A 15,935-nucleotide genomic window follows, 5' to 3' on the forward strand; every position below is an offset into this window, starting at 1 on the left:
TTTCAGAGCTTAACACACAAAAATTATTGGGCTCAGCTGAACTCTCTCTCTCCGCTTGTTTGTTCCCTCCCTCTTGTCCTCCCTCTCTCCAATGTTTTTTTGTTTTTTTTTTTTTTAGAGACAAGGTCTCTCTGTGTTGACTTAGCTGGTCTCAAACTCCTGGGCTCAAGCGGTCCTTCCACCTCAGCCTCCCAGGTAGCTGAGACTACATGTGTATGCCACCACACCTGGCTATGTTTTTTTGTAGAGATGGGATCTTGCCATATTGCCCAGGCTGGTCTCAAAACCCCTGGGCTCAAGTAATCTGCCTGCCTCGGCCTCCCAAAGTGCTGGGATTATAGGCGTGAGCCACCTCACCTGGCCAAAAATTGAAAACCTAGCCGGGTGTGGTCACACATGCCTGTATCTTGAGGCTGAGGTGGGAGGATTGCTTGAGCTCAGGAGTTCAAGGCTACAGTGAGTCATTATCATGCCGCACTGCATTCCAGCCTGGGCAACAGAACAAGATCCTGTCTCTAAAAGAAAAAGACAAATAGTATGGAACCAACTAGTAGATAATGAATGCTGTTTTTCAAAGCTTGGAAAATAAATAAAAAGTCTGATAAGTCATTCTCAACATTAAATTTATTTGCAGTTAGCAGGAAGGGATTCTCCAATAAGAGCAGAAATGCCAGGAAATCTTCAGCACTATGGAAGGTAGGACTTCTGTTCTTTGATTTAAGATACTGGGTTTTCTTTCTTCCTTTTCCTTTCTTGTTTTCTTGACTCAGAGTCTGGCTGTGTTACCCAGCCTGGAGTGCAGTGGCAAGATCTCGGCTCACTGCAACCTCTGCCTCCCAGGCTGAAGCGATTCTCATGCCTCAGCCTCCCCAGTAGCTGGAACTACAGGCACAAGCCACTATGCCTGGCTAATTCATTTTGTGTTTTTAGTAGAGACATGGTTTCATCATGTTGGCCTGGCTGGTCTTGAACTCCTGACTTCAAGTGATCTACCTACCTTGGCCTCCCAAAGTGCTGGGATTACAGGTGTGAGCCACCATGCCTGGCCTGTTATCTTTTTGGTAAAGATAATATGGACGTTGAAATATCTTTGTGCCATCTGATTGACAGTAATCAACAAAGGAAATTTTTTTGTTTAAAGAGTGATAAAACTTTTTTTCATACCCTGCCTTTTTTTTTTTTTTTTTTTTTTTTTTTTTTTGAGATGGAGTGTCTGTCGCCCAGGCTGGAGTGTGGAATGCAGTGGCACGACCTCAGCTCACTACAGCCTCCGCCTCCCGGGTTCAAGCAATTCCCCTGCCTCAGCCTCTCAAGTGGCTGGGATTGCAGGTGCCCACCACCACGCCGAGCTAATTTTTGTATTTTTAGTAGAGACGAGGTTTTGCCATGTTGGCCAGGCTGCTCTTGAACTCCTGACTTCAGGTGATCCACCCACCTCGGCCTCGCAAAGTGCTGGGGTTATAGGCGTGAGCCACCATGCCCGGCCAGCATATTCTGATAAGGTGTTATCCAAATAGCACCTGGCATCGAAAGCAACTGGTGAATATTAAGTAGGAATGTGTTCTGTTTCTAGATTCCTGATTCTAATTCACCTCATTGAATCACGCCATGTCTGTTCTTGCTTTTAAGATTTCTTACCGGACCCTTGAACCTTAATGATCCAGATGCAAAATGCAGATTCCCCAAAATTTTTGTAAATACACATGACGCTTATGAAGAGCTCCATTTAATTGTTTATAAGGTAACAACTTTTTTCCCTCCAGCGTTACTGATTAATACTGAAGTCGATCTTTCTTGCATGTGTACACGAGTGCATATGCAAACCTCTTAAATGTTTCTTGGAAAAGATGTTGGAAGTTCTGATTATGGTAAAACTCAAAATGGGTGTTCTTCTAGAGTAATAAGTTTATTTTCAGCTCCTTTTAAACAGTTTTGTTATTAGTGAAAGAGGAACTGTTTAAGATGGTGATTCATAAATGTGTGAAGTCCCACGTGCTCTCAAACCAAAGGCTGTCAGAGGTTGGTGCTGCCTGTTCTCGAAATGGCTACAGATGGGGGCTGTGGCCACGTGTCTGTGCATGTTGCTTTTGCTCTGATTTTAAGGCTATGGGCTTGCTAATTCCATAAGGATCGTATTTGTTTCTGTCAGGACATCATCTTGTAAGGATACGTACTCAGGTTGTGTTTCTAATTAAAGGCAGTTTTTGGTTCAAGAAAGAAGACGAGCATGTGTATGTGCTTCTCTTCTTTCCTGCCTGAGGCTGCGGAGAAGTTTTCATTCATAAAGGCTCAGAAATGATGCTGTTGGGGAACAGGAAGGAGCGGGGTGTGTCAGGATGAGGGAGTCCTGTCCCTCTCTGGAAGGTAGACGGGACTTGTCAGCCACGCCTGATGGAGGGCGGTGCTGGAACAGGCCTGGAATACGAGTGGCAACCCTGTGCTAAAGCAAAGGACCCACAGCCCTGCGGAAGCCTAGAGAAGCTCCTGACTTGGAGGAGGGGTCACCTGAGTTGTCAGAGTGGGGACTGGGCCTGGAAAGGTGGGGAAGTGAAGTGAAGTATGGCAGACAGGCCAGTCAGCCTCCCCTTCCCCCATCCTTGCACAGATAGGCCCGCGGCTGAGCATCCATCCCTGGGTGACAAGTGAGGGTCTGTTTAAAGAAAGGAAACAGGCCGGGCGCGGTGGCTCAAGCCTGTAATCCCAGCACTTTGGGAGGCCGAGGCGGGTGGATCACAAGGTCAGGAGATCGAGACTATCCTGGCTAACATGGTGAAACCCCGTCTCTACTAAAAATACAAAAAACTAGCCGGGCGCGGTAGCGGGCGCCTGTAGTCCCAGCTACTTGGGAGGCTGAGGCGGGAGAATGGCGTGAACCCGGGGGGCGGAGCTTGCAGTGAGCCGAGATCGCGCCACTGCACTCCAGCCTGGGAGACACAGTGAGACTCCGTCTCAAAAAAAAAAAAAAAAAGAAAGGAAACAGTCTGAAGAGACCCCGAGTGGCTAACGTGGATGTCTGCCCCTGAGAATGAGGCCCTGCTCATTCTGGCATTTCTGTCTCCCAGACGGAACTGAGACCTTCATCCTACTCTGAGTGAAGCCTGGTGAGCCTTCTCGTTCCCTCATTGTTAAATATGGCTGCAAAAACAAAAGTAGAGGTCTCAAAAGAAACAAAAATGATTCCGAGGACAGACAAGAACTTTAAAAAATTAGTATCCACTAATTAGAAGAGTTGTATCTATTAATAAAAAATTGAAATGGGCCAGGTGCAGTCCCAGCACTTTGGGAGGCCAAGGTGGGAGGATCACTTGAGGCCAGGAGTTGGGAGGCCAGCCTGGGCAACATAGTAAGACCCTGTGTCGACAGAAAAATGTTTAAAAATTAGCCAGGCGTGGTGGTGCTCGTCTGTAGTCCCAGCTGCTCAGGAGGCTGAGGCAGGAGAACCACTTGAGCCCAAGAGTTGGAGGCTGCAGTGAACTATGATCACACCACTACATTCTTTTTTTTTTTTTTTTTTTTTTTTTTTGAGACGGAGTCTTGCTCTGTCGCCCGGGCTGGAGTGCAGTGGCCGGATCTCAGCTCACTGCAAGCTCCGCCTCCCGGGTTTACGCCATTCTCCTGCCTCAGCCTCCCAAGTAACTGGGACTACAGGCGCCCGCCATCTCGCCCGGCTAGTTTTTTGTATTTTTTAGTAGAGACGGGGTTTCACCGTGTTCGCCAGGATGGTCTCGATCTTCTGACCTCGTGATCCACCCGTCTCGGCCTCCCAAAGTGCTGGGATTACAGGCTTGAGCCACCGCGCCCGGCCTACACCACTACATTCTTGCCTGGGTCACAGAGTGAAACCTTGTCTCAAAAATAATGAAACTGGCATCAACAGTTTCATATCTAGCACCAGACATTATGTGACAGTGGAAGAGAGACTTTCAGAATTCTGAGAGAAAATGAATTTGAGCATAGAGTTCTTTGCCACGCCAAGCTGTCAACCACAGATGAGACAAAAGGAAGACATTATCCCGGGCACGGTGGCTCACGCCTGTAATCCCAACACTTTGGGAGGCCGAGGTGGGCTGATCACCTGAGGTCTGGAGTTCGAGACCAGCCTGGCCAACATGGGGAAACCCTGTCTCTACTAAAAATACAAAAAATTAGCCGGGCATGGTGGCACACGCCTGTAATCCCAGCTACTCTGGAGGCTAAGGCAGGAGAATCACTTGTACCCGGGAGGTGGAGGTTGCAGTGAGCTGAGATTACACCACTACACTCTAGTCTCGGCAACAGAGCAGGACTCTGTCTCAAAAAAAAAAAAAAAAAAAAAAAGTTAAATATGAAAAGCCTCAAAAAGTTTACCCTCATGCACCCTTCCTCAGGGTGTCACACAGGGTCATCCGTCAGCAGAATAAGTGAACAAACCAGGAAAGAACAGTTGGGAATCCAGAGCAGTAGTTCTCACGCATGAGACGGTACAAGGAAATCTTGGGGTGATCAGGCTCTTAAGGTCTGCTGGCAACACCGCAACCCCAGCACCTCTGTGACCGAGCAGGAGGAGGGAGGGCTCCAGGGTTCAAGCCGCCAAAATAAAAAGATGTTTCGTTCATCACGTGGTGTGCTTGAGAGAGAGTCAAAGTTGGGCTGTGACAGAGGTAGGGAAGGGGAGATTCCAGGAAGAGCCTACAAAAAGATGTGGTCGAAAAAGCAAACCAAAATGTTGGAGGTGTAATTTAGAGCAGGAATTGGAGTAGGAAGAATGTCCATTTGTGGATCAGGCGAAAATTCGAGACCCCATCTCAAGAAAAAAATCATTCCCCTTTGAATGACCTAGGTAATGACTCTGAAATCTCCATAAGCCTGGTGTGTAATATGCTGTTGATTGCACTTCTGCTTTTAGAGTCAATCTATAGACATAATTTGGGGCGTGATAATGGGATTGTCGCTGTGTTAAAGGGTCCTTAATCTTTTTCTTAATGACTTTGAGATACAATGCACGTACCGTACAACTCACCCTTGTACACTTAAAATGTACAATTTAGTGATTTCTAGTTGCAAAGTTCATGAGTCTCCAAGACCATCCTCACTTCTGACACCAGCTGCGAGTTTGGGAGTCCCCATGACCACCTTTAGGGTAAGAGTTCACTAGAAGTACTACAGGACTCAGAAAAGGCTTTCTACAGCAGTACGCCCGAGCCAAAGGCCATGTGTTCCAGAACCCCCAGGGGGTGCCTGAAACCAGGGACAGTACCAAACCCTTCACAGACTGTGTTTTTCCTGTACATACATGCCTGTGATAATGTTTAATTTATACATATTCAGTACAGTAAGAGATTAATAGCAATAATAAGGCCGGGCACAGTGGCTCACACCTGTAATCCCAGCACTTTGGGAGGCCGAGGCAGGCAGATCACTTGAGGCCAGGAACTTGAGACCAGCCTGGCTAGCATGGTGAAACCCTGCCTCTACTACAAATATAAAACTCAGCCAGGCATGATGGCATGCACATGTAATCCGAGTTACTCAGGAGGCTGAGTCAGGAGAATCGCTTGAACCTGGGAGGTGGAGGTTGCAGTGAGCCAAGATAGTGCCATTGTACTCCAGCCTGGACAACAGAGTGAGACCGCATCTCACAGAAAGTAATAGTAATCATGATTGGACAATAACAATACACTGCAATAAAAGTAATGAAAATGTGGTTTGCTTCCCCCTTACCACAGTATTTTATTACACTGTCCCTCACATGACCGAAACCACGGGAAGCAAAACCAGGGATAAGGAAGAATGTACGCACAGCTGTGGTTTATTACGGTGAAAGAAGAATACAGGTTAAAATCAGCCCGGGGAAGAGGCACATGGGGCAGGGCCCAGGAGCCACCAATGGAAGGACTCCATTTGCTTTAGGTTTGTTTGGTTTTTTGGGTTTCTGGGTTTTTGGTTTTTGGTTTTTTTTTTGAGATGGAGTCCTGCTCTGGTGTGAGCTTCTGGCTGTCCTCTCCCGTTGGGGTCATGCGGACAGCACAGTGCCTGTTTCCCCATCGAGGATGTATGGCAGTCTCTATGGAGTGCTGCCATCCAGGGAAGCTCACCTGAGCCTCGAGATCCAGAGTTTTTACTGGGGATTGGCCACAGAGACACAGCTGGCCCCGTGTGGCCGGCCTTAGTCTCCAGCCCTCCAGAGGTGGGGCGGGTGCTGTACGGGCTTGGGCTGTAAGGGATATTGGCCTGTAGTTTTGTTTTCTTGTGATATCTTTAGGCAATGCTGGCCCAATAGAATGTGTTGGGAAGTGTTCCCTCCTATTTTTTTGGAAGACAGTGAAGCACTGGTGTTAATTCCTCTTTACATGTTTCATAGAATTCACAGTCAAGCTCTCTGCATCTGGGCTTTTCTTTGTGGGAAGTTTTAAAGTTAATTAACTGTGCATAGCATTCCATTATTGGAACACTAAGCTTGTGGGAGTTATTTATATCCTGCTGAAGGTCATCGCCAAGGTCTCATTTTTCACAGAAAAGATTTACAACCTCCAGCATAAATAAGTTAATTTCTTTACTTGTTAGAGGTTTGATTTTGTTTCTTCTTGAGTCAGCTTTGGTAGTTTGTGTCTTTCTAGGAATTTGTCTGCTTCAATTTGATTTGATTTGTCAGCACACGGGTTTTCATGGTATTATAGGTAAAGCCGGATACGCCTTCATTTTTCCTGTAAAGTCAGTAGTGATGTCTCCTCTTTCATTCCTGGTTTTAGTAATTTGAGTCTTCTCTGTTTGTTTCTTGTTCTACAGTCTAGCTGAAGGTTCTTCATACTTCTGGAATCTTCACAAGAAAAAAGGAAAAGTTTTTCAGTGTTGGTCTTTTCACAGAACTAACTTTTGGTTTCATTTATTTTCTCTATGATTTTTCTCTATTGAGTTTGTTTCTTATCTCATCTTTTAGTATTTCCTTCCATTTGCTTTAGGTTTCTTTGTTGTTTTTTTTGAGACAGTCCCACTCTGTCACCCAGGCTGGAGTGCACTGGCACAGTCTCGGCTCACTGCAACCTCTGCCTCCTAGGTTCACACAATTCTCTTGCCTCAACCTCCTGAGTAGCTGGGATTATAGGCGCACACCACCACGCCCAGCTAATTTTTTTGTACTTTTAGTAGAGACGGGGTTTCGCCATGTTAGGCTGGTCTCAAACTCCCGACCTCAGGTGATCCACCCGCCTCCGCCTCCCAAAATGCTGGGATTACAGGTGTGAGCCACCGCACCCGGCCCCACTTGCTTTAGGTTTAGTTGACTCCTTTTGTCCAGGATCTTAAGACGAAAGGTCAGGTCACTGATTTGAGATCTTTCATCTCTGAGACAAGATCTCGCTCTCTGAAGTGGGAAGAGGTACTGGGGCAGGTGGGAATGTGATTTCAGGAGCGGAGGCCTGTGGCTGGTGGAAGGCAGCCAGCGGAGGAAATAGAATGGCTGTAAACCGTAGAGGAGGAGGGGGGAAGGCAGATGAGGGGTCACACGCGTCATGACATGAGCAGGAAGTCAATACGATGTCTAAAGAGGATACGCTAAAGAGTTAGGATAAGCCCGTTGTCTAATAACAGTTTAAAGTGGTTGCCAGGGAGGAGGGCTCAGAGAAGGAAGTCTGTGGCTTTCATCGTCAGGCTTGATGTTCTGTTGAGCCTTTTTTTTTTTTGGAGACAGAGTCTCGCTCTGTCGTCCAGGCTGGAGTGCAGTGGTGTGATCTCAGCTCACTGCAAGCTCCGCCTCCCAGGTTCACGTCATTCTGCCTCAGCCTCCCGAGTAGCTGGGACTACAGGCACCCGCCACCACGCCCGGCTAATTTTTTTGTATTTTTTAGTAGAGACGGGGTTTCACCATGTTAGCCAGGATGGTCTCGATCTCCTGACCTCGTGATCCACCTGCCTCGGCCTCCGAAAGTGCTGGGATTACAGGCATGAGCCACCGCGCCCGGCCTGTTGAGCCTTTTTTAACCATAATTGCTTCGATAAATTTTAAACATTTTTGGTTATCTCTGGTCCTGGTTGTTGTAGGTTGCTATGTCTATGTCATAACTGCAATTATTTGCTATAATAAAGTGAGACAAGGTGATATCCATTTACTGTCTTTGTAAACTTGTGTCAGTGGAAATCATCACAGAATAATTGACAGTTTCTGCCAGTTCTCTCTGGAATATACACAGAGAGACGAACACCATGAACCCCTAAGTACCCATCACACAAGTGAATAAGATTCTGGTTTTGTTGCCTCTCTGTGTTGTGTTGTTGGGTTTGCAAGAGCATTTTAAGTCCTCACGTCAGTCACGGACACTTACCTGTGCTCTCTGAGGAGGACGTCTGTGGTCACCTCCCCACAGGCACCGTCACACCTGACAAGGTGCACAGCGCTCCTCTGGCATCACGGAATGGGCAGCCTGTGTCCAGATGGCTCTGGTTGACTGAAAAACATCTTTTTACCATTGATTTGTCCCTGTCGACTTTGAACAGATTGTGATTATATGAAAGTCTCCTTTTTTCTACCGTTTCATAACCTTAGGTTTGTTCTCTTCCCAGGCCATGAGTGCGGCTGTGTGCTTTATGATCGACGGTGGGTACGCGCCTTCGTCTCATTTCAGCCTAAGCTTTTTGTACTTTGCTGCGTCCTATTCTTATATGTTTTGGGGGTTTCAGTTGTTTGGGGGTTTTTTGTTTGAGACGGGGTTTCACTCTTGGAGAGCGGTGGCACGATCGTAACTCACTGTAGCCTCGACCTCCTGCGTTTAAGTGATCTTCCCATCTGGGCCTCCCGGGTCGCTGGGACCTGCCAGCCCACACGGCCGCACCCAGCTAATGTTGTTGTTGTTTAGACAGGGTCTCGCTGTGTTGGCCAGGCTAGTGTCTAACTCCTGGGATCAAGTGATCCCCCCACCTTAGCCTCCCAAAGTGCTGGGATTTCGGGTGGGAACCCCTACACCCAGCCCATTAAATGATAAATGTGTTGTCGTCAGCAATGTGGAGGCACAGAGAGGAGCCTGTTCCCCATCTGGGACCCCCCTGGCTCCTGAACTAGCCATTGCTCGTATTTTTTTTTTTTTTTTTTTTTTTTTTTTTTTTTTTTTTTTTGAGACGGAGTCTCGCTGTGTCACCCAGGCTGGAGTGCAGTGGCGCGATCTCGGCTCACTGCAAGCTCCGCCTCCCGGGTTTATGCCATTCTCCTGCCTCAGCCTCCGAGTAGCTGGGACTACAGGCGCCCGCCACCACGCCCGGCTAGTTTTTTGTATTTTTAGTAGAGACGGGGTTTCACCATGTTAGCCAGGATGGTCTCGATCTCCTGACCTCGTGATCCACCCGCCTCGGCCTCCCAAAGTGCTGGGATTACAGGGTTGAGCCACCGCGCCCGGCCCATTGCTCGTATTTTTTAAGTCCTAGTCGTCCCACTTGTCAGCAGAATGTGGGCATCTTTCTGTGCCCCGCCGACCGCGAGCTGGAGACAGCGGTGGCACCTCTACCGGGGGCCTCTGAGGATGGAATGAGGTCGTGTGTGTGAAGCACCAAACAGCACCTGGCCCGTGAGTGCTGTGGAATGTTTGTTAAATAAACACACGACCTTCTGAGGCGTTTCTGGGGTCGGCAGCCGTTTACCACCCCACAGGGTCCACCTCAGTCACCTTTCCACAGTGAGAGGTCTTTGCCTTTTTCCATCTGAAACGTAACCGGTTTTCCATCTTCTGTTTCTCTTGTATTTGAGGAGCAGGAGGGGCCTGAGCGTTTCATCGTTTGCTTTCCCAGATCAGTGAGGTTTTCGTTTGAATAGTTGTTCAGCATCGGACAGTCACATGAATCTTACCGGTTTGTTTTGTCATGACTTGCCAGCCTCTATCCAGCCAACACTGGATTTTTGCCGAAGACTGGACAGCGTCGTCGGGCCCCAGCTCACGGTGCTGGCCTCTGACATCTGCGAGCAGTTTAACATCAACAAGAGGATGTCTGGGTTTGTACTTCGCTTTCTGTTCACGTTCACGCATTGAGCGACTTTTAAAACATGCGTAGTTTTTCTTACAGATGTGGGTGGTGTTAACAGTCCTGTGCTCTCGTGGGATCTAGAGAACGGTGATACGTGCCATTCAGGCCTGTTGGAAAGGGTCCTGGGGAAGCCGACCTGAGTTTTTCTGCCCCGTGATGGCAGCTGGGGCTGGGTCTTCTGTTAAATACCTTCCCTCAGCTCCCTGCTGATTGGAACATCCCATTTCACTGGCCCAGATGGTTACGTTCACATGGGCAGTAGTCAGCATGGTTTTGGTGTGCGCAGACTGAAAGCATTTTGCCTCTCATTGTGTGAAAATGTGTAGGGGAAACTGGCTGGGATGTGGGGCATTGGGCCTGGGTACTCAATGTGGCAGCCTGAAGGGTCTACACTGAGTAGGAGAGGCAGGATTCGCTCCTCTAACTCTCTAGACACTGAAACGTCCTTAAATTCTTCCTCCTTAGCTTTTGAGACAAAGTCTCACTCTGTCGCCCAGGCTGGACTATGCAGTGGCCTGACCTCAGCTCACTGCAGCCTCCGCCTCCCAGGTTCAAGCGATTCTCATGCCTCAGCCTCTCGAGTAGCTGGGATTATAGGCATGTACCACCATGCCGGGCTAATTTTTATATTTTTAGTAGAGACAGGGTTTTACTATGTTGGCCAGGTTGGTCTTGAACTCCTGACCTCAAGTGATCCACCCACCTCAGCCTTGCAAAGTGCTGGGATTACAATTGTGAGCCACAGCACCCGGCCTTCCCTATCTTTTCTAAATATAAAATAGTTATTATAAAGTAAAAAGTGAGGTCATGGAAAGCCCTTTGCGAAGTTGAGTCCTACTTTTAAATGGGCTCTCTACACATTGGAGAAGTTACTAAAATGCTGTGCATTTCTGCATAAGCTCATGTTCTTTGTGTTCATACGTTGTTGTTTTGGATTTTCTTTGAGACGGAGTCTCGCTCTGTTGCCCAGGATGGAATGCAATGGCATGATCTTGGCTCACTGCAACCTCTGTTCTCCCAGGTTCAAGCGATTCTCCTGCCTCAGCCTCCTGAGGAGCTGGATGCCATCATGCCTGGCTAATTTTTGTGTTTTTGTAGAGATGGGGTTTTACCGTGTTGATCAGGCTGGTCTCGAACTCCTGATCTTGTGATCCGCCCGCCTCAGCCTCCCGAAGTGCTGGGATTATAGGTGTGAGCCACCGCACCCGGCCCATATGTTATTTCTGTGTGGTCTTGTATAAGCGTGGGCCTCTGAGAGTGCAGAAGCGAGGGAAGGTGAAAGCACGTGTAGATTTTGGTGTGTGGATTACTGCTGTCAACAGCTTACATCTTCGTTGGTTTTTGGTTGTTTTTGTTTTTTGAGACAGAGTTTCTTTCACTCTTTCACCCAGGCTAGAGTGCGGTGGCACAATCTCAGCTCACTGCAACCTTCAGCCCCTGAGTTCAAGCAATTCTCCTGCCTCAGCCTCCCAAGTAGCTGGGACTACAGGCAGGTGCCACCATGCCCAGCTCATTTTTGTATTTTTTAGTAGAGATGGGGTTTTGCCATGTTGACCAGGCTGGTCTTGAACTCCTGACCTCAGGTGATCCACCCACCTCGACCTTCCAAAGTGCTGGGATTACAGGCATGAGCCACCGCGCCTGGCCAGTAGCTTACACGTTGACAGTGCTGCTGAATCATTAAATTATTTGGCCATAAAAATACCAGGTTTTCCTTTGTGAAGGAGGCATAAGTGAGTTAAATCGATTTGGATCATGCAGGTTATCAACTAACAGATGGAAAGTGACAAAGTGTAGTGACCATAGAGAACGCGTCACCTGTTCTTCGTGTTTTTTTTGTGGGTTTTTGGAGACAGGGTCTCCTGCTGTTGCCCAGGCTGGAGTGCAGTGGCGCAATCATGGCTCACTGCAGCCTTGACCTCCCACGCTCTAAGTGATCCTCCCACCTCAGCCTCCTGGCTGTAGAGCTAGGACTACAGGTGTGCGCCACCACGCCTGGCTAATTTTTGTATTTTTTGGTAGAGACGGGGTTTCGCCATGTTGCCCAGGCTGGTCTTGAACTACTGGGCTCAGGCAATCCTCCCTCCTTGGCCTCCCAAAGTGCTGGGATTACAGGCGTGAGCCACCGCTCCTGGCCCCACAGAGTGTTTTGAGGATAGAAGCTTACACCCGATTTAAGTTCCTTGTCTATGCAGACGACTAAATTTGCAACTTCTTCCAGTTTTTCTTGTCATTATACTTTCCTTAGCCTTAGGGAGCTACTGAAAACAAAATCTGGTTTTATAAGAAGTTTCTTTTCATGTTCCTGGAAACTAAATCCTCCACGTTCTTTCTTTGCCTAGATGTAGAGTATTTCAGTAGTACCCCACTTGTCCGGAGGTCGGATTTCCGGCACCCCCAGCCCTCCAGAACATGGCTGCTAACCCCGAAGCAAGCAGAGGAGGCTTCTGAGCCCGGGGCGGGGCTGTGCTCAGGCTCCATCCCAGGCCCAGGGTGTGCAGTGAGGGTGCAGTGAGGGGAGGGGAGGGGCCCTGGGAGGGGCGAGGCTCAGCTTTTCCCACTAGGTCCCCGAGGAGGTCACAGACGCTGACCTGGGAGGCAGTGTCACAGCACTGCCTAGTCAGTTTAGGAAATAAAAAGGTATATCCCATTTAAAATGTTCATTAGACTGCAGTGGAAAAGGCGACTGTGTTTTACGATGATTTCCACTGGGGATGATATGAGGAAAAGCTTTGTTACATACATATTGTCGTAGGCTTCGGTCACGAGGCAGGTTCACTTCCACGGGACGCTCCTTCCCCGCACTGGGGGAGGAATGAGATGTTACTCTCCTAACGCAGGGTCGGCAGCCTTTTTCGGTAAAGGACCAAATAAGAAGCATTTCAGACGTCCCGGGCTGTATGTAGATGTATGTGTTACAACTACTCAACTGTCATTTTGGTGGGAAAGCAGACAACACATGAACATGTAGCGATGGCGATGCTCCCGTGAAACTTTGTTTAGAAAAAGAGGGCTGGGCCGGGCGCGGGCACTCAAGCCTGTAATCCCTGCACTTTGGGAGGCCGGGGTGGGTGGATTACAAGGTCAGGGGATCGAGACCATCCTGGCCAACATAGTGAAACCCCGTCTCTACTAAAAATACAAAACTTACCCGGGCATGGTGGGAGGCACCTGTAATCCCAGCTACTCAGGAGGCTGAGGCAGGAGAATCGCTTGAACCCGGGAGGTGGAGATTGCAGTGAGCCGAGATTGCGTCACTGCACTCCAGCCTGGGTGACAGTGAGACTCCATCTCAAATTTTAAAAAAGAATATAGTTGTATTGTTTGGTTATATCCATCCAGGGTATTACCGTCTTTGTGACATGTTTGTACAGGTCTGAGAAAGAACCCCAGTTTAAGTTTATTTACTTCAACCACATGAATCTGGCCGAGAAGAGCACAGTTCACATGAGGAAAACGCCCAGTGTGTCACTCACTTCCGTGCACCCGGATTTAATGAAGATTCTCGGTGACATCAACAGTGACTTCACCAGGTGATTCCAGCCACTTCTCCAATCAGGTGTCCCCTTTCTAAGAAAAAAGACATGGAAAGTCCCTTCAAAGCCAAATGACCCAGAGCCCTTTCCATGGGGTTCAAGCTTGAACCACCTTCATGGGCGCCACTTCCAGACACACACTTGGGAGCCCCTAAGTCACCGGTTCCCTCGCCCAGGACTCCCTGAGCCTTTTAAATGCCACGTGCGCCCGTTCCATTTCCTGTTCTCGTTTTGGAATGCTTGCTTTCCCAGTCTAGCCATAGGAATAACGAACGGCGCGTTCTGAACTCTCCTCTTGCAGAGTGGATGAGGATGAGGAGATCATCGTGAAGGCCATGAGTGATTACTGGGTTGTTGGAAAGAAGTCTGATCGGCGGGAGCTCTATGTTATTTTGAATCAAAAAAATGCAAACCTGATTGAAGTAAATGGTAAGTAGGATTTGGTATTTCAGGAGAATTTTAATGCTGCTGATATGGAAAAGTTGTTTTTTCACTGTATTAAACCTGGTTAAAAAATAGAAACATGAGAAATAGAACCAATGTCTGCTGAGATTGTAAGCAGGTGCCTCTCAACATTTTCAACATTTGGTCCCTTTTCTCTTTCTTGGAAAACTGACAGGACTTTCCTGTAGCACAGGAAACTTGACAATGGCCCAAAGAAAATTATTTTCTACAATGCTAAAAAATAATAATAATAATAACTTTACTGTGTATTAAGAAATGTCCCCTTTTTGGAGACAGGGTCTCACTTTGTCACACAGGCTAGAGTGCGGTGGTGCAATCATAGCTCACCACAGCCTCCAACTCCTAGGCTCAAGCAGTCCTCCCACCTCAGCCTCTCGAGTAGCTGAGCCCACAGGCATGTATCACCATACCCGGATAACAACAGAGTCTTGCTCTGTTGCCCAGGCTGGGCTCAAACTCCAAGCCTCAAGCGATCCTCCGGCCTCCCAAAGAGCTGGGATTACAGGCGGGAGCCACCTTGCCCAGCCCCAAATGTCCTTTTTTAATATCCTGTGATATAAACGTATCTTTTGTAGGGAGAAGCTGCCAGGTTCATGTGGCCGTTTACAACGATCCCTCTTTACACCGGCAGAATGATAAGGCATTTTCTCCTGCCCTCCCGCCAAAGCGGCCAGCCGTGCCCACCTCACGGGGTGACCCAGCAGCTGCTCTGCTGACAGCTCGGCTGCCCTGGAGAGAGGGGACCGCACCTCGGCAGAGCTGCCCCCTTGGGCGATGCCCCATACACATGTACACTGTGTGGAAATTCAGTGTAAGCGTCTTTTTTTTCCCCTTTTATCTTCTCGGACATACTACATTTTTCTATTATTAACACTTGCATTAGTAATTGTGTGCATTAGAAACATCAGTTAATACAAGCCTGATCCAAACTGAATTCAATAAGACCAAAATCCTGACATGTCTGCGGGGCGCTGTCAGTTTTTCTGTTGTTCCATCAGTTCTCCCAGGATGACGACAGCGCCAGCCTCGTGCTTCTAACCCCCTCCCCGGGTGTCCTGGGCACTTTGCTTGCAGTTGCTCAGGCTGGGCAGCAGTGTTATATGCTCAGAACTACTGAGGCCTGGTAGGTTTCTTAGGTGGTTTTCTCCCCTCTTGTTAACATTTCTTGGCTGGGCACAGTGGTTCATGCCTGCAGTCCAGCACTTTGGGAGGCCAAGGTGGGCAGATCACCTGAGGTTAGGAGTTCAAGACCAGCCTGGCGAAACCCTGTCTCTACCCAAAAATACAAAAATTAGCCGGGCGTGGTGGTGTGCACCTGTCGTCCCAGCTACCTGGGAGGTGGAGGCTGCAATGAGCCAAGATCACACCAGATCACACCACTACACTCCAGCCTGGGTGACAGAGCAAGATTCTTGCCTAGTCTTCTGGGATTTAAGGTCAAAATCAATGCAAATATCTATTCCTAATTTTACCCAAGAAGAATTTAATTATATGTCACATAACCTTTTAAGTGGCTGCCGCTTCCCTCCTCACTGTTGTCTGTCGGTTTTGCAGAAGAGGTCAAGAAACTCTGTGCAACGCAGTTCAACAACATCTTCTTCTTGGATTGACTGACGACGGCTCACCGAAAGCGTATTTAAAAGACACTCGGCAAACATTTGGGCATATGCAAGTTACTGGTCATATGACGGACTGCATTCAGGACAAGGGAAAAGCAATACTTGCTTTGAAGAATCACATTTCTACTCGGTCTCCTGATCTCCTGAAGTTTTTAGATTTTAAATATTTATGTGGAATTAATTAAAGGTAGTTGACTCTATCATTCCATTCTTTTGACATTATGTGAATATTTTACTGGAAAATAAGATTAATAAATTGTTAAAGTTTTTAAAATTCCGGTTTTATGTTGAGTCTCTTGCTGCCTATTTGTAGATTACACCAGCCACCAGG

At 48.0% G+C, this 15,935-nt stretch overlaps 1 protein-coding gene across 3 annotated transcripts in view; it reads left to right on the top strand.

The window, feature by feature from the left end:
• Positions 1 to 15,878, top strand: part of LOC112620818 (vacuolar fusion protein CCZ1 homolog B) — a 28,719-nt gene extending 12,841 nt beyond the window's left edge. The window contains exons 9-15 of one of the 3 annotated variants that reach the window (XM_025379724.1): positions 635 to 696; positions 1,630 to 1,741; positions 8,536 to 8,569; positions 9,835 to 9,952; positions 13,359 to 13,517; positions 13,822 to 13,953; positions 15,540 to 15,878. In XM_025379724.1, coding sequence (XP_025235509.1) covers positions 635 to 696; positions 1,630 to 1,741; positions 8,536 to 8,569; positions 9,835 to 9,952; positions 13,359 to 13,517; positions 13,822 to 13,953; positions 15,540 to 15,789 — 867 coding nt within the window. In that variant the 3' untranslated portion in view covers positions 15,790 to 15,878. The remainder of the gene's footprint in view (positions 1 to 634; positions 697 to 1,629; positions 1,742 to 8,535; positions 8,570 to 9,834; positions 9,953 to 13,358; positions 13,518 to 13,821; positions 13,954 to 15,539) is intronic. The other 2 variants (XM_025379726.1, XM_025379725.1) reach the window with 2 other exon arrangements.
• The last annotated feature ends 57 nt before the right edge of the window (positions 15,879 to 15,935 follow it).

The sequence above is a fragment of the Theropithecus gelada genome, chromosome 3 (assembly GCF_003255815.1).
Source record: "Theropithecus gelada isolate Dixy chromosome 3, Tgel_1.0, whole genome shotgun sequence".
Taxonomy (NCBI): Eukaryota; Metazoa; Chordata; class Mammalia; order Primates; family Cercopithecidae; genus Theropithecus; species Theropithecus gelada.